Consider the following 21,111-nt stretch of genomic DNA (forward strand, 5'->3'; position numbering starts at 1 on the left):
TTCCTCAGGGAATAGCTCAATTTTCACTAATTTCATTTTATTATGTTGCCCATTTTCTTTAGAAAATAGCCTATTTTTACCTCATATCCTAGCTCTAGGGTGTTATGCTCATTTTAACACATATAACCATGATTCAAAAAGTAAATAAACACACGAATATAAAGGTGTGCAATGTGTCCATATAAATATTTATCCATGCATAAATATCCACATAGGTGAATGAGTATTTGCAGAGATTTAATTGATCAGATTGGAGAGAAAGGAAAGGAGGTGACAATCACTTAGTGCCAGTTACTGTGCTGAGTACTTTGTGCACATACAGAACAACTTGAAGATGTCAAACTCTAAGTGACAGGTTTTGATATTTAGGGGTTATATTTGATAATTAAATAATAAAAGATTTTCTATAGGTTTGTATTTTGTGAATTATATCATTGCTGTAAGTTGAACTGATAGAATATTTTGGGTTTTCAAACGTATCTGCTTGGAACTGTCAGCTACTCTGCTAGGACCAGAGGCTGCCAGTCAAGGCAAAATTCTATACAGTTCTGTAAAAATGGATTTAACTGTGTATGATTAACGTATTCTGGTAGTTTCTTTAAGAACTGTCAAGTTTGTAATGCCCTGGTCTCAAGAGGTGGAGGTGAATATGTTCGTTAGAGGAGGCTTTCTAGGGAAGTTGTTGTTGAGTATTGTCCAGTCAATTTTCTACTCATAGTGACTCTGTGTGACAGAATAGAACTGCCCCATAAGGTTTTCTAGGCTGTAATCTTTACGGAAGCAGATTGCCAGGTCTTTGTCCTGTGGAGCCACTGGGTGGATTCGAACTGCCGGCCTTTTGGTTCGCAGTGGAACTCTTAACCATTGGGCCACCAGGGCTCCTTTGCTGTATGGATCTATGGGAAGAAAAGTCATAGATGAACTCACTGTTCTGCTTATGCAAGTATTCACAGGCTGTCTAAATTATATTTTCTGATCATGGTCTTGCTCTGAGAAGTTTAAACGTTTCACTGCTAGAGATGGTATTGTGTCTGTTTAGAAAAAAACTATTCAGTCTGAGTCAAGATAATTAGAAGCCTTTGTAAAGGTGTCACAGCTCAGAGGCGAAGGCAAGGAACAAGGAGAAGAAAACCTGCTGACAGGTCCCACTGGCAAACTTTACCTCCTGTGCCCTCCCTCTTCTCTGAATTATGTGGGAATGAGGGGGAGAACTTATAGTCCTCAGAAGCCCTGTTTGGCCCTGGCATAGCTGTGGGACCCTCACTTCATGGGTGGCATGGTAGGAGTTATAACATGTTTGATAATGGATTCAAATGCAGCTAACTCAGTGGTAAGTGAATAAATAGACCAAGAGACTGGGAACTTCTAATGAAGGGGAATTTGGGGGCTCACTATAAAAACTCCCCCACTTGTCTCTCAGTTTGTCATACTGTGGGGGCTTGTGTGTTGCTGTGATGCTGGAAGCTATGCCACCGGTATTCAAATAGCAGCAGGGTCACCCATGGCGGACAGGTTTCAGCTGAGCTTCCAGACTAAGACAGACTGGGGAGAAGGACCCAGCAGTCTACTTCTGAAAAGAATTGGCCAGTGAAAACCTTATGAATAGCAGGAAAACATTGTCTGATACAGCGCCAGAAGATGAGTCCCTCAGGTTGGAAGACACTCAAAATATGACTGGGGAAGAGTTGCCTCCTCAAGTAGAGTTGACTTTAATGATGTGGATGGAGTCAAGCTTTCGGAACCTTCATTTGCTGATGTGGCACGACTCAAAATGAGAAGAAACAGCTGCAAACATCAGTTAATAATTGGAATGTACTAAGCATGAATCTAGGAAAATTGGAAATTGTCAAAATGAAATGGAGCACATAAACATATCGCTATCCTAGGCATTAGTGAGCTGAAATGGACTGGTATTGGCCATTTTGAATCAGACAATCACACGGTCTAATAGGCCAAATGACAGCTTGAAGAGGAATGATGTTGCATTCATTGTCAAAAAGAACATTTCAAGATCTATCCTGAAGTACAACATTGTCAATGATAGGATAATATCCATATGCCTACAAGGAAGACCACTTAGTATGACTGTTATTCAAATTTACGCACCACCCACTAAGGCCAAAGAGGAAGAATTTGAAAATGTTTACCAACTTCTGCAGTCTGAAATTGATCAAACATGTAATCAGGATGTGTTGATAATTACCAGTGGTTGGAACGTGAAAGATGGAAACAAAGAAGAAGGATTGGTAGTTGGAAAATATGACCTCGGTGATAGAAATGATGCCAGAGATCACATGATGGAATTTTGCAAGACCAACAGCCTCTTCATTGCAAATACCTCTTTTCACCAACATAAACAGCGACTATACATGTGGACCTCGCCAGATGAAATACTCAGGAATCAAATCAACAACATCTGTGGGAAGAGATGATGGAAAAGTTTAATATCATTAGTCAGAACAAGGCCAGGGGCTGCCTGGGGAACAGATCATCAATTGCTCATATGCAAGTTCAAGTTGAAACTGGAAAAAATTAGAACAAGTCCACAAAAGCCAACCTTGAGTATATCCCGCCTGAATTTACCACCTATCTCAAGAATAGATTTGACATGTTGAACATTAATGACCAAAAGACCAGAAGAGTTGTGGAGTGACATCAAGAACATCATACATGAAGAGAACAAGAGGTCATTAAAAAGACAGGAAAGAAAGAAAAGACAAAAATGGATATCAGAAGAGACTCTGAAACTTGATCTTATGAGTTGAGTAGCTAAAGCAAAAGGAAGAAATGATGAACAGAAGATTTCAAAGTGTGGCTCGAGAAGACAAAGTAAAGTATTATAATGATGCATGCAAAGACCTGGAGATGGAAAACCAAAAGGGAGGAACACACTCAGCATTTCTCAAGCTGAAAGAACTGAAGAAAAAATTCAAGCCTTGAGCTGCAATATTGAAGGAGGGAAACTATTAAACTATGCAGGAAGCATCAAAAGAAGATGGAAGGAATACACAGTCATTATACCAAAAAGAGGAATCACTATATCAAAAAGAATTGGTCGATGTTCAACCACTTCAGGAAGCAGCATATGATCAGGAACCAATGGTACCGAAGGAAGAAGTCCAAGGTGCACTGAAGGCATTGGCAAAAAACAAGGCTCCTGGTATTGACGAAATACCAGTTGAGATGTTTCAACAAACAGATGCAGCAGTAGATGTACTCACTTGTCTATACCAAGAAATTTGGAAGACAGCTACCTGGCGAACTGCCTGGAAGAGGTCCGTATTTATGCCTATTCCCAAGAAAGGTGGTCCAACCGAATGTGGAAATTACTGAACAATATCATTAATATCATAAGCAAGTAAAAAAGTGGCTACAGCAGTATATTGACAGGGGACCGCCAGAAATTCAACCAGGATTCAGAAGAAGATGTGGAATGAGGGATGTCATTGCTGATGTCAGATGGGTTCTGGGTGAAAGTAGAGAATACCAGAAAGATATTTACCTGTGTTTTATTGACTACACAAATGCATTTGATTGAGTGGATCATAACAAATTATGGATACCATGGCAAAGAATGGGAATTCCAGAACGCTTAACTGTGCTCATGAAGAACCTGTACATAGATCAAGACACAGTCGTTTGAACAGAACAAGGGCATACTGTGTGGTTTAAAGTCAGGAAAAGTGTGCATCAGGGTTGTATTCTTTTACTGTACTTACTCAATTTGTATGCCTAGCAGATAGTCCGAGAAGCTGGGCTAAATGAAGAAGAATGGGGCATTAGGATTGGAGGAAGACTCATTAACAACCTATGTTATGCAGATTACAAAACCTTGCTTGCTGGAAGTGAAGAGGACTTGAAGCTATTAATGATGAAGATCAAAGACCAAGCCTTCCGTATGGATTACCCCTCAACTTAAAGAAAACAAAAATTCTCACAACTGGACCAATAAGCAACATCATGATAAATGGAGAAAAGATTGAAGTTGTCAAGATTTTCATTTTACTTAGATCCACAATCAACACTCATGGAAGCAGCAGTCAGGAAATCAAAAGACAAATTGCACTGGGCAAATCAAAGACCTCTTTAAAGTATTGAAACACAGAGACGTCTCCTTGAAGACTAAGGTGCGCCTGACCCAAGCCATTAGTGTTTTCGATTGTCTCTTATGCACGCAAAAGCTGGACAGTGACTAAGGAAGACCAAAGAAGAATTGACGCCTTTAAATTGTGGTGTTGGCGAATAATATTGAATATACCACGAACTGCCAAAAGAACGAACAAATCCGTCTTAGAAGAAGTATAGCCAAAGTCCTCCTTAGAAGCAAAGATGGCAAGACTATATCTCACATACTTTGGACTTGTTAGCAGGAGGGATCATCCCCTGGAGAAGGACATCATGCTTGGTAAAGTACAGGGTGAGGGAAAAGGGGAAGACCCTCAACGAGATGGACTGACACAGTGGCTGCAACAATGAGCTCAAGCATAACAGCGATTGTGAGGATGGCACAGGGTGGGGCAGTGTTTTGTTCTGTTGTACATAGGGTTGCTATGAGTCAGAACCAACTCGACGGCACCTAACAACAACAGTAAAAACTGAGGCTAACACATGGACAAGGCTTAATGGGGCCTAAGCTTTCTAAGGTTTAAAACAATTTTTTGGTAGAAAGTAAAACATGCAAAAAACAGTAACCATTGTATTTTTAAATGAATAGCTGTTTTGAGAAGCCGTGAAGGGAGAAATAAGCAATACAACATCTGTTTTAAAAAAATGTATGATAATAAATTAGGTGATAGAAGGCAAGTGTTCGTTTAGGTCTAAAACTTGTAGTTTTCAAACCTTTTTTTGTTTTACCAAATCCACAGTAAGAAATGCATGTCACACCGGGAACTGTCCCTTCCCCACTTGCACATATTAGATTTAAACAAAAGTTTTGTGAAATAGTATGTGGAGTATATTCTGATATTTTCTATTCTGTGTTATTTTACAAGAAAATTCTGGTCAGTATCTACCAAATTTATTTCATTTTTCGCCAATGAGATCTTGAGAAACACTATCGTAATACAAAAGCCTAGAGATGACCCCAAAGAGTATTATCTATGATACCAAGCATCTTAGGTTAATGACTAAAAAAAAAAAGTAGTGGCCCAGTTTGAATAAGTAAAAAAAAGAAAGTAAGTAAAATAATACTCACTTTTTTTTTTTTTTTGGTATTTCTAAGTTGTATTCATAGTGATGGAGAAACGCTGTATGTAAGTGGAAAGGCTTGTGTTAGAATACGATATTATTGCTGGCAGCCAAGCATTTCATGAACTAATTTTCGATAGTATGGTAGTCACAAGTCGAAAGACAAACGTAGCAACGTAAGATATCCTAAAGCCTTTGACACCCCTTGAGGCCTCCTTTCACCCTCAGGTGATTGTTGAATTAGGAAATTGCCCAAAACAAAAAACCAAACCTGTTGCTCTGCAGTCAATTCTGGCTCATAGGAAGGCTGTAGGACAGATTAGAACAGACCCACAGAGTTTCAGATGAGTGGCTGGTGGATTCAAACTGCCGACCTTTTGGTTGGCAGCTGAGCTCTTAACCACCATGCCACCAGGGCTCTGGAAACTACACAGCACCTTAAAATATTTGTAATTAAATTAAATTACTATGAAAGTCAAAGCACCTGCATTTACCAGAAAGGTTTTCTAACACTAAGCTTCAGTCTTTTATGAGAAGTAATTTGATGAACTCCAAATTATTTGAGTCTTAAATTCAAGCAAAGTGTGAAATCCACCTCCATTTTGCTTCTCCTCCTCAATGCCCTTGATGAGTCCTTGAAGGAAGAAACCTCACTTTGGAAATCCTCAGTGATGCTGAATGTGACCTTTATTTACTGCCCCATTTGCTGGTGTCCAGCTGTTTTTATTTTGGCCATTAAGTAGCCTATGATTCTTTAAGAAAAAGAACCCAAACAGATTAATTCAAGGTTTCATTTTTCTGCTTCTTTATATTTCAAATAAAGACAATTTCATTGTGCTGTGATTAAAATTTTAATTTTAGAGTGATAACAACCAAAGAAAAGTACATTTAATAACCCACATGCCTGTGAAAGCTGTTGGCCTAGAAGTCTGAGTGGTTCAAAATGTAAATGTCCACAAATGTAAATGTGGAATGTACCTGGAATGTGAAAGGTCAAATTCTTTCCTTTTAGTTTTATGGTTATGGAAGTTAAATGAGCAAAGAAAAGCAGTAGTTAAGTAGAATCACTACCTGTTTCTGAGGTGGATTTCTCACAGGAATTGTTTGGAAAAAAAAGCTCTAAAAATAATAATCTAATATGGCATATTTGGAACCTCATACTCCACTCATTTCTGACTTGTATCTTGACAACAACTCTGAGATGTGACTTTCACAGGGCTCTCCTTATATTTCCCTCTGTCCTATGGAGCTTTGCTGCTGACGGACAAGGGAGAGAAGGCCACAGGGCATATTTTCACATGCGAATTCTCCCTGAGGGGAAGCTTAATCCAAATAGCCAGTGGCTCTGCTTCATCTGTATTTAAATATCTGAAGGGTAATTGTTTGCAGCTTGTACTAATTACTTTTACAAAATAGAAGTTAAGATAGTACTAACTCAAACCAGCTTTTGTTTGTTTCTTAGGGTACTTGAAATAGTTTTTTCTGGAAAGAAAGGCTCATTTGAAGAAATTTCATTTTTTTTTTTTAAGAGATTTGGGAGGAGAAAAAAATGACTTAAATATAAATCTCTTTGGAAATTAACTGAGTATTCTTTGCACCTCACGCCAGTGAGAGGATTTAAATTCAGAAACACAGAAACCGATGACTCACTCAATTACCTGCCTGTCCATCCATCCATCCATCCACCCTTCTACCCCCCACCCCCACACCCACTCACCCATCCAGCCACCCATCCATCCACCCACCCACCCATTCATCCATCCAATCTGTATAATTATTTACTTGTTTAATTACTTAGTCTGTGCTTTAGTTCTAGCCTTGATGCCTTGGATGCTGACAGTGAAGGAGAAGGGCACACTGAGCGGGCCCACATCTGTTACACTCCAGTGTCCCAAAGTTCCTCGAGAACTGGGATTCCTAGTGGCGATGAAATGGACTCTTTTGAGAGCAACACTGAACCAGATTTTAATATCTCCAGGGCTGAATCACTTTCTTTTTCAAGTAATCTGCAGTCAAAGGTATTCTCATGGGTATTAATTCTGTTTATTATAAGTATGGAATATATATTATCTAATTTTTAATATCATTGTCTAAATCTATCCATCTCTATCTATCTGAAAGGCAAATTATGTTTATTCATCTATGTGAACTATATTTTTTGGAGATCCTTGAGAGGTCTGGGGTGAGCCTTTTTAATCTTTGTCACTCTGTTTTAATTTGTATAGACTTTACTCCTAAAAGCTGATTATGTGTTCATTAATTCATCACAAGTTTCTATAATCTTTCAAATACTTTGCAAAAATTTTACCATTTTATACAATAATTTCTGCCAACATCCCAAGGGAGAAAAACTGGTAGTATTAAATGAGCTTGAGTTCTCAAGCTTACTTTACTCACATACATTTGTATTTGACCCAGACAATGAGGTAAGTAATGTTAGTAAGGCAGAGGGGATGTTTGTTGACCATTCCTGGTTGCATGACCTAACCTGGAACACCGTAAACTTTGTCAACTTTTCCATAAAAGCCAGGTTTTCTCTTGTTGGCCATTTCATATTGGAATTTGTTATGGTTATTTCTTACAAAAAAAAAAATCAATTTTTTTCTCTAATCTTACTGAGAAAGCCATTTTGTTTTTGAACATATGTTTTCTTTCTATTTGATTTATATTGTTGTCTACTTGTTTTCTTGTAACATGACTTTACTACTGTAAAACAATATATGCTATGTCAAAACTCCTCTTACTAAGAACATATGGTTATTATAATAATGCCTTATTTTTGGAGTGTGTCCTACAATATAGAAAACATGTTTTAAGTATGTAATAATATATCATTTTCTCATAATTCATGTAGGATGTAAGTAGTGCTTTTATTTTTTTTTACTTTGAGCAGATGAGGTTCCAAATGTTAGCTGTCTCATCCAGGCTGCCCAGGCTTAGTGATAGAATCAGAACACAAATCCAGGTCTTCTGACATGAGGTCCTGGGTCCCTTCCTTCAGCTCTGAAACCTCTAGAGCTGTCTTCATCTTTCAAACCTCAAGGTCATGTGATAGTTTTTGACAATAGGAAACAGGCACAGTTGTTAATGTAGATACTTCTTAGTTTTGTGTCTTAAATGGAATTATGAAAAACTTGTCATTACTTGGAGTAAAAAATAGTCACTCTTTGTAAAACAGTCCCATATTGTTTACTTCTAAAAAGAATCTACTTATAAAGTATATCTTGCCTTCCCTCTGTAACTACCTAGTGAAACTTTTTTCTTAAGGATTCTGGACAATTTTCAAAGTCTCATTATCATGAAAAATGATTACCACATGTGACTTAAATATAGAAGGTGGCATTTGGCTAAGGCCCCTTGTGGCCAGGTCACTGTTGGGGCCATAGGACTGCTTGAGCTGGCCCTTCAGACATGGATTCCAGGCCCTGGGGATGGGGTGGGGATGGGGTTGGGAAACTCTGCTGTCTGACAAGACAGTAGAGAGCTACTGCCCAAGGCCCTTTGCATCAGGGTTAGTTTTCTACTCTCTATTTTCCTCAAAGCTCTTTAACTAAACCAGTGAACTTAGGGCAACTTCCTGTTTTCACTTAGGGCAAACTATAGAGGCCAGTGTTTGTGAAGGACAGTTGCTGATGGCTTAATTTTAGTAATAAATTTTGCATTATTTTCTTTTAGCCCTAACCTTAAGTGGTGTCTTAAAAATGGATGGATGGAGTCAATCCTAAAGCCACTGGGCATCTTAGGGATGGCCATTGGGTACCATGAATGGCTTTAAGGGAGTTCTATTGCATATTCATTTAAATGTTCTAGAACATATTAAAAAAAACACATTTTAATCTTTCTGTATATAGTAATTTTACATTTTACGTATATTAACAGTATAATAATAGAAATAGTATATAAATGGGAAAACAGGAACAAAAATGGAAAGTCATTTAAAAGGGATAAAATTTAAGACACATCAGTGATATTCAATCATCCCAGAAATAACTGGATGGAAGGCCTATTGAAAAATCAGCATGGATGAGAAAGATTTGTATATTGACCTGGTGTGTCCTTCCCCAGAGACTACAACTAACAGTATAAATTTAAATAGCTGTTTGGAGATTTAAAAAATTCTGATAATTGTAAATGGTTTTTGCTTTACTCCGCCATGTGTCTGTCAATTTGTTGAACTGTGGGGGCTTTTGTGTTGCTGTGATGCTGGAAGCTATGCCACCAGTATTCAAATATCAGCAGGGTCACCAACGGGCAGACAGGTTTCAGCTGAGCTTCCAGACTAAGACAGACGAGAAAGAAGGACCTGGTAATTTACTTTTGAAAAGAATTAGCCAGTGAAAATCTTATGAATAGCAGCGGAATGCTGTCTGATACAGTGCTGGAAGATGAGCCCCTCAGGTTGGAAGGCACCCAAAATACGACTGGGGAAGAGCTGCATCCTCAAAGTAGGGTCAACCTTAATGACATGGATGAGGTCAAGCTTTCGGGACCTTCATTTTCTGATGTGACACAACTCAAAATGAGAAGAAATAGCTGCAAACATCCATTAGTAATCAGAACCTGGAATGTATGAAGTATGAATCTAGGAAAATTGGAAATTGTCAGAAATGAAATGGAGTGCATAAACATATCAATATCCTAGGCATTAGTGAACTGAAGTAGACTAGTAGTGGCCATTTTGAATCAGACAATCATATGGTTTGCTATGCCGGGAATGACAACTTAAAGAGGAATGGTGTTGCATTCCTCATCAAATGAACATTTCAAGATTTATTCTGAAGTACAATGCTGTCAGTGATAGGATGATATCCATACCTACAAGGAAGACCAGTTATTACGACTTTTATTCAAATTTATGTACCATACACTAAGGCCAAAGAGGAAGAAATTGAAGATTTTTACCAACTTCTGCACTCTGAAATTGATCGAACATGCAGTCAGGATGCATTGAAAATTACAGGTGATTGGAATGTGAAATTTGGAAGCAAAGAAGAAGGATTGGTAGTTGGAAAATATGGTCTTGGTGATAGAAATGCTGCCAGAGATCACATGATAGAATTTTGCAAGGCCAATGATTTTTCATTGTAAATACCCTTTTTTTTTTTTTAACCAACATAAAGTTCAATGTCATCAGTCAGAACAAAGCCAGGGGCTGACTGCGGAACAGACCATCAGTTGCTTATATGCAAGCTCAAGTTGAAACTGAAGAAACTTAGAACAAGTCCACGAGAACCAAAGTATAGCCTTGAGTATATCACACTTGAATTTAGAGATCATCTCAGGAATAGATTTGACATGTTGAACACTAATGACTGAAGACTAGACGAGCCGTGGAATAACATCAAGAACATCATACATGAAGAAAGCAAGAGGTCATTAAAAAGACAGGAAAGAAAGAAAAGACCAAAATGGATGTCAGAAGAGACCGTGAAACTTGCCTTTGCATGTTGAGTAGCTAAAGCAAAAGGAAGAAATGACGAAGTCAAAGAGCTGAACAGAAGATTTCAAAGTGTGGCTCAAGAAGACAAAGTAAAGTATTATAATGACATGTGCAAAGACCTGGAGATGGAAAACCCAAAGAGAAGAACATACTTGGCATTTCTCAAGCTGAAAGAACTGAAAAAAAATTCAAGCCTCAAGTTGCAATATTGAAGGTTTTTTTGGGAAAAATGTTGCACAATGCAGGAAGCATCAAAAGAAGATGGAAGGAATACATAGAGTCACTATACCAAAAAGAATTGGTCCATGTTCAACCACTTTAGGAGGCAGCATATGATCAGGAACCAATGGTACTGAAAGAAGAAGTCTAAGCTGCACTGCAGGCCCTGGTGAGAAACAAGGCTCCAGGGATTGACAGAAAACCTGTTGAGATGTTTCAACAAACAGATGCAACACTGGAAGCACTCATCTATGCCAAGAAATTTGGGAGACAGCTACTTGGCCAACTGACTGGAAGAGATCCATATTTGTGCCTATTCCCAAGAAAGGTGATCCGACTGAATGGAGAAATTATTGAACAATATCATTAATATCACACACAAGTAAAATTTTGTTGAAGATCATTCACGAGCAGCCACAGCTGTATATTGACAGGAAACTGCCAGAAATTCAAGCAGGATTCAGAAGAGGACGTGGAACAAGAGGTGTAATTGCTGATGTCAGATGGATCCTGGCTGAAAGCAGAGAATACCAGAAAGATGTTTACCTGTGTTTTATTGACTACACAAATGCATTTGACTGTGTGGATCGTAACAACTTATGGATGACATTGGAAAGAATGGGACTTCCAGAACACTTAATTGTGCTCATAAGGTACCTGATCAAGAGGCAGTTGTTCGAATAGAACAAGGGGATACTGTGTGGTTTAAAGTCAGGAAAGGTATGTATCAGGGTTGTATCCTTTCACCATACCTATTCAGTCTGTATGCTGAGGAAGTAATTTGAGAAGCTGGACTGTATGAAGAAGAATGGGGCATCAGGATTGGAGGAAGACTCATTAGCAACCTGCGTTATGCAGATGACACAGCCTTGCTTGCTGAGAGTGAAGAGGACTTGAAGCACTTACTGATGAAGATCAAAGACCACAGCCTTCAGTGTGGATTACACCTCAATATAAAAAAACAAAAATCCCCACAAGTGGACCAATAAGCAACATCATGATAAATGGAGAAAAGATTGAAGTTGTCAAGGGATTTCATTTTACTTGTATCCACAGTCAACACTCATGGAAGTAGCGGTCAGGAAATCAAAAGACGAATTGCTTTGCACCAAAGACATGATGACCACATACTTCCAAGTCTCATTTAGAATCTTTTTTTTTTTTTTTTTAATTAACCTCATTATGTTCTCTTTTAGGAATCATTGATTTCTGGAGTCCGCTCACGTTCTTATTCCTGCTCATCACCCAAAATTTCTTTTGGAAAATCTCGGGTGGTGCGTGATTTTACAGTATGCAATTCAAGTGAAGGTAGGCATTATTTCCCATTTGGCTTTGAAAGCATTCTTTTCCAGAGCAGATTTTCAGTTAGTAAAAGTATATAATATATACAAGAGCAGTAGGTGAGAATTTTCAATTCAATGTTCATAATTTATTTTTCTAAGCTTAGGAAGACTCGTGTCATTGGCTATCAGTCAAGTTGTTGATTTGATTTTGATGAAATCACAGGTATATATACACCTCTCTATTGCTTTGTTCTTTGAATAAAATGTTTTCCTCAAGGATAGTGTAGGCTAAAATTGGTTCTAGATATACTGTTATGAGGTCTTTAGAGAATTGTGTTTAAGTTAATTATAAAAGTTTACTTCTGTCCTATACATAAATTGCTGAAATAATCTAACTCCTCAGAGCCAAAGCATTGTAAAATAAATTTCCTTCCTTTCTTCCTTCCCTTTTTTTTTTTTTTAGCAAGTGACTTCAGAGAGTTGGAATGATAGAAACATGAAACAATAGGAAACATTCAAACAATATTTGAAACACAAGTAAACATATCTCAACATTTTTGTGGTAATGTAAACAATCAGAAATATCACTTTCAGTTGAATTATAGCATATATACACAAATCATCACTGTACAGCTTGATGAATTTTCAAATATTAATTCAGATGAAGAAATAGAACAGTTATGAGCAACCCAGAAGCTGGCCTTATATGCCCTTCCAATCACTGTCTCTGTTCCAACTTTGTTTTGAAATGTAGTTATTTTATACTTTCTGTAAACAATACCATGATATAATATGCCATTATATAATAATTACATTTGAAAGCATATTAGGATATATTCTTCCCAATCTTTAATAATAGCATTATAACAAAAAATCTTCCCAATATATTAAATAGTATCTTTTTTGATGCTTATCCAAAGAGTCTTCACAGACTCAAAAAGCAAGAAATGCGCTTAAGTAGTCTCAGTTTCTTAAAATAGACTGTCTTTTACTCCTTCCTCCCCCTTCTCCTTTTTCTTATTCTTGCATTATTACTACTATTATAATTTTTGCATTTTTTATGCCATGTGGATCGAAGTATTGAAACTATAGCCTTTGTGCTAAGAACTACCATCCTAAAACAGTGGCTTGTATATGGTAGATGTTCGATAATGTTTGTTGAATGAATATAGTAGACAAAATATATAAAACACAAAACAAGCGCTACCAAATTGAGTTTTCTTCCCCCTTCTTCTTTCTGGGAAGTGATATTGTAAGAAGAGGAAGCAGGACTGGTAGTAAATAATGTAAGTTTTATTTTTGGAGTGGGAAAATGAGAAAAGACCAAGAGAAAATAAGAAAGGATACAACTACCTTGAGAGGACAGGAAAAAGAAGATGCTTTGAATTTATCCTGGATTTTCATTTTTACACCATGGGTCTTCCTAAGGTCTTCGGGTCTCCCTAAGCTCAGTTTAGGTTGTGGCAGCTTGCTCCCCATCCATGAGCAGTACTGTTAATTTTGCATTGTAATTGTTGGAAAATACTTTGAGATCTTCTGTGCAGTTTGCAAAATGGTTGCCTTGCCTCTATATCTGTGATGTCCCTGATTTGTAAAGTCAGAGTTTGGAACTATTGACCAGATGACAAAGAGGAAATTGATTATTTATAAGGGAAAAGAGCCCTGACATAGGTATTCTTTAATGAGTAAGGGTAGGTATCTTTGCCTTATATACAATCTATAAATCTTCGCTTTGTAATTGGAAAAAATAAAGAGTTGACATCAATATCTTTGGTTTTTCTGTAAATAAAACCTTATCTTTAGACAGTATGTTTAAAGACATGGCTATGTAAATGAAGTTTAATAGTATCCAGAAAGTAAGAATTATAACCAGATAATTTAGGCTGAGGCTACAAACTAAATGTACAAAGATGCCCTTATTCCAATGCATGGATCAGTATGGTTGTAAATGTCAGGATTGATACCATCTAAAAAAAAGCCAAACCAAATCCATCGCATCAGGTCAATTCCAACTCATAGCAACCCTACAGGACAGAGTAGAACTGCCCCATAGGGTTTCTAAGGAGCAGCTGGTGGATTCGAACTGCCGACCTTTTGGTTAGCAGCCGTAACTCTTAACCACTGAGCCACCAGGGCTCCTGATACCATTTAGGTCAGTCAAAAACCATGGACTATGTAGGATAAATTAACTCCTATTGAAGAAGGAGTAATTTTCACTACTTTTATATGGGCAAAACATAGATATGAAAGCTTGACCAGTTCAAAGGTATTTCTAATGTTTCATTGTTTGTATAGATGACTTAGAAGTAAATTGACATTTGTGTTGTGTAAATCTTTTCTTCAAGAATTTTTAATAGTCCTAAAAATTCTGTTTAAACAGAGTCAGGTATCCTTTTGGACCCATATATATGGGCTGTAATACAAATATAGAAAGATAGGATGCACTTTCCATCCTTATTCTTATTTGTGTTGTTCTTCCTTCTTTATCACCTCAATAGGTTATTATCATATCTCATGCCTTTTATCTTTCTACCGTGTTTTTACACAAATAACGTGAATTTCTACATTTATTTGCCAACCACGCCCTTCTCCTGCGAGATATTTTTGTAAGCACCGTGCTAACTTTTTTTTTTTTTACAGCAACATGTAAAAAAATTGGCATAGTGGCACTTATGAAAATACCTTGTGAGGGGAGGGAGCAGTTGGCAAACAAACGTAGAAAGCGCTTGTTTTTTGTATAAAAATATGGTATCTATCTCAAGAGTACAGTCGTGGCAACTTTATTGTTTAATGCTCTTATGCATAATGCAAAATCCAATCCTATAATTTCCTTTGGTACATTTTGGGTTGAGATAGAAAGAAGCATTGCCAATATTGAAATGGTAATCACGATCTCACCAAGATGACAAAAAAGATTGTACATTTAAGAATTTGAGAAGTGAAATAAACATTTTTAAAGTTATTGTGAACTGGTGTATAGAATCCTATTAGACTTTGCCCAGTTGCCTCAGTTGGGTTCTATCCATAGCTTGATTATTTGTACACATGGCTTATTCTCCTTGCCCTCAGCCTGTTTAAAATATGGACAATGATTTCTGCTCACTACTTAATTTGAAAAACATTCAATAATAGCAATAAAATAAAGCAAGCCTTCAACTTCTTCAAAGTAGATTTTCTATTAGGTACAAGATAGTATTAATACTTACACATTTTGGGGGATATTTATTTATTAGTTTTCTTCCTTGTATATCTGGCTCATCTCCCTTTGCAACGTAGTTTTGCCTCTTCACTGTTCTGGATTGTAATGGTAAAGAATTTGTCCCTGCTACGGGGACCATGGTCTCAGGGAACATCTACCTCAACTGGCATAACAAAGTTCATAAAGAAAATGTTCTACATTCTATTTTGGTGAGTAGTGTCTGGGGTCTTAAAAGCCTGTGAGCAGCCATCTAGGTTACTCCACTGGTCTCACACCTTCAGGAGCAAGGAAGAATGAAGAAATCTAAAGACACAAGGGAAAGATTAGTCCAAAGGACTAACGGACCACATCTACCATGGCCTCCACCAGACTGAGGCCAGTACAACTAGATGAAGCCCGGCTACTACCACTGACTTCTCTGACAGGGATGACAATAGAGGGTCCCAGACAGAGCTGGAGAAAAATGTAGAACAAAATTCTAACTCAAAAAGAAAGACCAGACTTGCTGGCTTGACAGAGACTGGCGAAACCCTGAGGGTATGGCCCCGGACACCCTTTCAGCTCAGTAATGAAGCTACTCCTGAGGTTCACCCTTGAAGCCAAAGATTGAACAGGCCCATGGAACAAAATAAGGCTAAAGGGGCGCACCAGCCCTGGTACGGGGACTTGAAAGCAGGAGGGAACAGGAAAGCTGGTAATAGGGAACCCATGGTTGAGAAGGGAGAGTGTTGATATGTCATGGGGCTGTTAACCAGTGTCATACAACAATGTGTTTGATGAGAAACTAGTTTGTTCTACAAACCTTCATCTAAAGTTCAATTAAAAAAAAAAAGTCAATTATTGATACATACAACCAAATAAAAAAAAAAGAATTTGTCCCTGCTCTGTAGATGGTGTGCTCCCCCACAGTGGCCATTCCCTCCTTCAGTCTCTCTCACTGTCTAAGTCAGGGTTTCTGCTCCATCCCTGTAGTAAGTACTTCAGTTCCAGAAACAAGATGGTGCTAAGCTGCTTGCATGAGCTTGCCTCTTCCAGGCCCCCACAATCCAGTGGGAAAGGTGGTTCTCCCTTTCCCATAAGCCACAAAGCACACCTCTGAACTGGCTGCTGCTAGGATTTTACAGAGGCATTGCAGCTGTATTAAAACGAACTCTTCATTGTGTGGGCCTTCAAGACTTTTCCCTTGAGCTTCTTAAAAAGCCGCTATTTATTGATTCTCTGTGTTGGGGAGTTAGTGTTATGAATAATGAAAGAAACTCTGATGAGAAATTCCAAAAATGGGAAACTAATTTTCTACACCTCTGAAAATGTTTGCTACCCCTTGCTGATGCTAACTCAGTTCATGAAGTCATTAAATGTTGCCATGGTTTGAACTCCTTCCTTCCAGCTTCAAACTATGCAAAGTGATAAAGATACCCAGAGCAATGCCCTATTTATATAAAATTCTTGTTTTCTCATTATTTTCTAACTGGTGGTGTGCAAAATGTTAAAGGATGGTTGAGTTGTATGCATTTCAGACTAACCCACAACTGCTAGTTTGTCTGCCTGAGTTTTGATTTTTTTGTTCTGTGTCTTGTAGAGCAAAGAGATTATAGCGTACTGGAGCCATCAGGAGAAAAAAGGTATTTTCACTGTTGCAAATTTCCTGAGGGACTGCTTGATCATTGCATGTGATCATGATCATATACATGTGTAAATTTGAACGTTTGAATATGTGCACATCATTTTTTGATACCTAATGTCACTAGTTTATGAAATGTTTCTATGTAATGAGCCTGCCTGGGAGCCCTTGCATCTTCTGGCATCTGTATCAGTGTGGATCGGCCAACCCTCCTCTTTCAGCCCCTGGGTTTGCAGGCTTTAGGACTGGGGACAGGGCTGTTCTGTTTTGGGTCATTTTCAAAGCTAAACACCTTCACGCTCATAAGGCCAAAGGAGAGCAGTGTGAGGGCCTCCTACTTTTGAAAGGCAAAAGGTAGTCTCTAGGTCTGTTTGCTGTGAAAAGACAACTTACTACAGTAATAGGCCCCTGTGTTGTCAATTACAGAAAATGCTTGAACATCTGTGCTGCCTCTTTTTGTAGATATTGCTTAAAACCAAAAAACCAAACCCAGTGCCATCGAGTCGATTCCGACTCATAGCGACCCTATAGGACAGAGTAGAACTGCCCATTAGAGTTTCCAAGGAGTGCCTGGCGGATTTGAACTGCCGACCCTTTGGTTAGCAGCTGTAGCACTTAACCACTACACCACCAGGGTTTCCAGATATTGCTTAGCAGTGTCAAACCTGGAAGCAAACGGTAAACAATGAAGAATGTACTTTAAGCAGCACCAGTTTACTGGTAGACTTGAAGGGTTCACAATGAAGTGTCTTTTTTCTTAGAAAGTAAAATTGTTGCTAGAGCAGAATTTGGAAAGCAGACTAGTGATCGAACATGATTGTTGAGTTCTTTTGGTCTTGAATAGCTGCAGCTCCTCATAAGTCACACTGTGAAATAGCCCTGGGACTGCCAAAGCCTGTGCAAAATAGCATCCGGAATGGCATAAATGTTTGGCTTTAAGAAGCAATATGAAAAGAGGAAAATGGTTTTTAATTTTGGAGGTAATAATGATAAAACTCTGAAACCTTTTAATATATAAAGGTAAACTGTTTTGCTTTAAATCTTGAATAAAGGTATCAATAAGAAAAAAGCCTCTTTTTGTTCATTCCTATTTTTATTGAGACCAAGATAGGAACTTTCTAATGATAAAAATAGAGGAAGACTAAGAATGCCCTTTAAGGATAGGATGATGATGGAGTTGACCCTGTGGTGACGATGATAACAAGAGCAGCAGTAAATGACATTTATTGCATGCTTTTATGTGCCTTATACTGTTGTCAGCACTTTGTATTTATTACCTTGTTTAAGTGATTTACTTCCTAATTCTGGAATTTGATAATCATACTGGTCATCATTTTGATTTGCCATCTTCTCCCTGTCATCTTTTCAACAATTGGAGAAGTAATGGGCTGATTGTAAAGATTTTCTTTAAAAAATTAAAAAAGATTTATTTTCTATCAGGAGAGGTATTTAAGACTGGAGGAGCCGGGTTCATAAGCCTAAAATAACTTGGATGGGATGTGTAGGGAACACCCCTTTCTCTCTCATTCCTCATTCCCTATCACTCTGTCTGTTTTTTTTTTTTTTTTCCTTTTTTTTTTTTTTTTTATTCCGTAAGCTCCCTTGGTCTGCATCCTGTAGGCATCTGACTTTCTTAGTCAATATCCATTTTTGTAGTTAGTAGAATAGATCTTTCATCTTACCTCTGTATTCCTGACATCTTGTTATATATGACAGTAAAATCCTGTACCATACCCAATGCTTTGTTTTGCCATGCTTCATGTAGGATTTACTAGGGTCTGTAGGGCCTGTTGTCTTTGGAATTCTGTTATTTATATTTATTATTTAATTTCCAGTAAAGAATGCAACCAGGTAAAAAGGAGTCCTCTCCAGATCTTGTAGGCTCATTTCAGCAGACACTACATCCATCCAGTTTCTTCAAGATTATATTGCATGACTCAGCTATGCTGTTGCCACCATCTATCTTAAATCTCTTACATCTATTAAAAAAAAATTTTTTTTTTTTTATTACCTTCTATATTTTTAAAGACTGGAGCATCTGAGTATTAAAAGAAGTTCCTTCTGTCACAGTTTTCAATTTGGATGATGGGAACTTCTTTTAAATCCTTTTAACCGCAGATCATTTAAAAAATAGAAGATAATAAATGTAATAGAGTGAAAGATTAAGATAGTGAGGATTCATATTCTTAGAAGTATTTTAAGGCAATAGCAGAAGGCTTTCTGAAAAATGGGGGCTTGGAAAACTTTATTGTGGGTGATTTCCATTGGTCATGAAACTGATAATAGAGATTAAGCATTCTTGTCCTGGGATATTGGAAAGAGGTTAAATTAATTTTTTCTAGATTTTTATGAATTCGAAAGCTATGTAAATTCTAATATGAAGTCAATTGAGGATTTTTTTGTTTTCAGGTATTGTCTAAATTAGCTAATTGTCGTGTAGATGAAGTTAGATTTGAAACATGACATCAGCCTTCTACGTTTGCCCAGAGCTTACATTATATTACCCATTCTCATATGATGTCCGTGATAGTCACATTTCTACCACGTTATGTGAGCTGAGCTTTTAATATTTAGTTTTTCAATATTTTTATGTTTCCTTTGTCATTTCTCAGGCCTTATCAACCTTTGGGTTTTAAGGTTAAGTGAGTGTTATGATTTTGTGTAGTTTTGTAGATATATAAAGGATACATGGTAAATTGTGGTATATAGGTTCTTAATAATAACTGTTGTTCTTAACATAGGGAATTGATTATAAAGTTGGATAAGCAAGAATTAATTTTCTTTTATTTGAGAGAGTTTAGTTACGGTACTGCTGGGAAAGAAAGGAGGGGCCTTCTTGACCCAAAACCCATGTGGACCTTAAAACAAACGAACAAAAAACCCGTTGCTGTCCAGTTGATTCCAATTCATAATGACCCTATAGGACAGAGTAGAACTGCCCCATGGGGTTTCCAAGGCTGTGATCCTTACTGAAGCAGACTGCCACATCTTTCTCACAGAGGGGCTGGTGGGTTCGAACCACTGACCTGTTGGATAGCAGCCAAGGGTTTAACCACTGTATCACCAGGTCTCCTTGTGTTGACCTTCTAAGAAAACCAAACCTACTGCTGTCGAGTCATTGCTGATTCATAGCAACCCTGTAGGAAACTGCCCCATAGGGTTTCCAAGGCTGTGATCTTTACAGAAGCAGACTGCTACATCATTCTTCCACGGAGTGGCTGGTGGGTTCGAACTGCCAACCTCCTGATTAGCAGCTGAGCACTTAACTACTCTATCATCAGGGCTCCTGTGTGTTGACCTTACCATTCTTTAATCCTGAGACTTAGGTCCTCTCACCACATTGTGCCTTTCTTTGGTATTGGATTATGTTGATGGGATCACAAAGGGTGTCCTGAGAGAATTCTTTCTAGGCTCTCAAGTGTGTTTTTTCCCTATTCCAAAAGTGAACCTTGAATATTATGACTAGAGTTTTGGAGACTATGTTGCTTAAGACACAAGTGTTCATGGAAAATTTCAGATTTTATTAACCAGTTACCTAAGCTGAAAATGACCAGAGGTGGCGATAGAACTAAAAGGACATAAGAGGATCCGAAATCCTTTTGTTACTCTTAGTAGTCTAGGCTTTATTCATTTCTGCTCACCATCTTTCTTTTCTAACTTTGTCAAATGTTTCTCTAAGTAGCAAACTCAATTTTGTTCACTGGACAGGATTCGAACAGCAGGACCCATGCTGTCCTGACTGTGCCGTTAGGATCTGCAAGAGGCAGCTCTGAATCAAAACTCAAACCCGTTGCCATCGAGTCAATTCTGACCTATAGTGGCCCTATAGGACAGAGTAGAATTGCCCCATAGGGTTTCCAAAGAGCAGCTGGCGGATTCGAACTGCTGATCTCTTGATTAGCAGCGGAGCTCTTAACAACTGTGCCACCAGGGCTCCAGGCAGCTTTGAAGGCATGTATTATTTTTTCTAAATGCATTCATGGATTTGAATTCTAAGGTAGGTATTATAAAGGTTAAATAAAAATTGTGTTATCCGGGAGGCACGTGTTACATTTAATGGTGGGAAGGGACCTTACAAATAATTTAGGCTAAGCCCATCATTAATCAGATGAGGAAAACTGGAGCCCTGGGAAAATGTCATTGAACTCAACATTTTCATGAA

The 21,111-nt window shown here is 37.9% G+C and overlaps 1 protein-coding gene across 4 annotated transcripts in view; it reads left to right on the forward strand.

Annotated features, from left to right (window-relative positions):
- Positions 1–21,111, forward strand: part of ARHGEF28 (Rho guanine nucleotide exchange factor 28) — a 391,051-nt gene that overhangs the window by 274,682 nt on the left and 95,258 nt on the right. For all 4 annotated transcript variants that reach the window (XM_049865615.1, XM_049865633.1, XM_049865625.1 and 1 more), the window contains 3 exons: positions 6,998–7,205; positions 12,043–12,154; positions 16,908–16,950. In XM_049865615.1, the coding sequence (XP_049721572.1) occupies positions 6,998–7,205; positions 12,043–12,154; positions 16,908–16,950 (363 nt within the window). The remainder of the gene's footprint in view (positions 1–6,997; positions 7,206–12,042; positions 12,155–16,907; positions 16,951–21,111) is intronic.

The sequence above is a fragment of the Elephas maximus genome, chromosome 2 (genome assembly GCF_024166365.1).
Source record: "Elephas maximus indicus isolate mEleMax1 chromosome 2, mEleMax1 primary haplotype, whole genome shotgun sequence".
Classification (NCBI taxonomy): Eukaryota; Metazoa; Chordata; class Mammalia; order Proboscidea; family Elephantidae; genus Elephas; species Elephas maximus.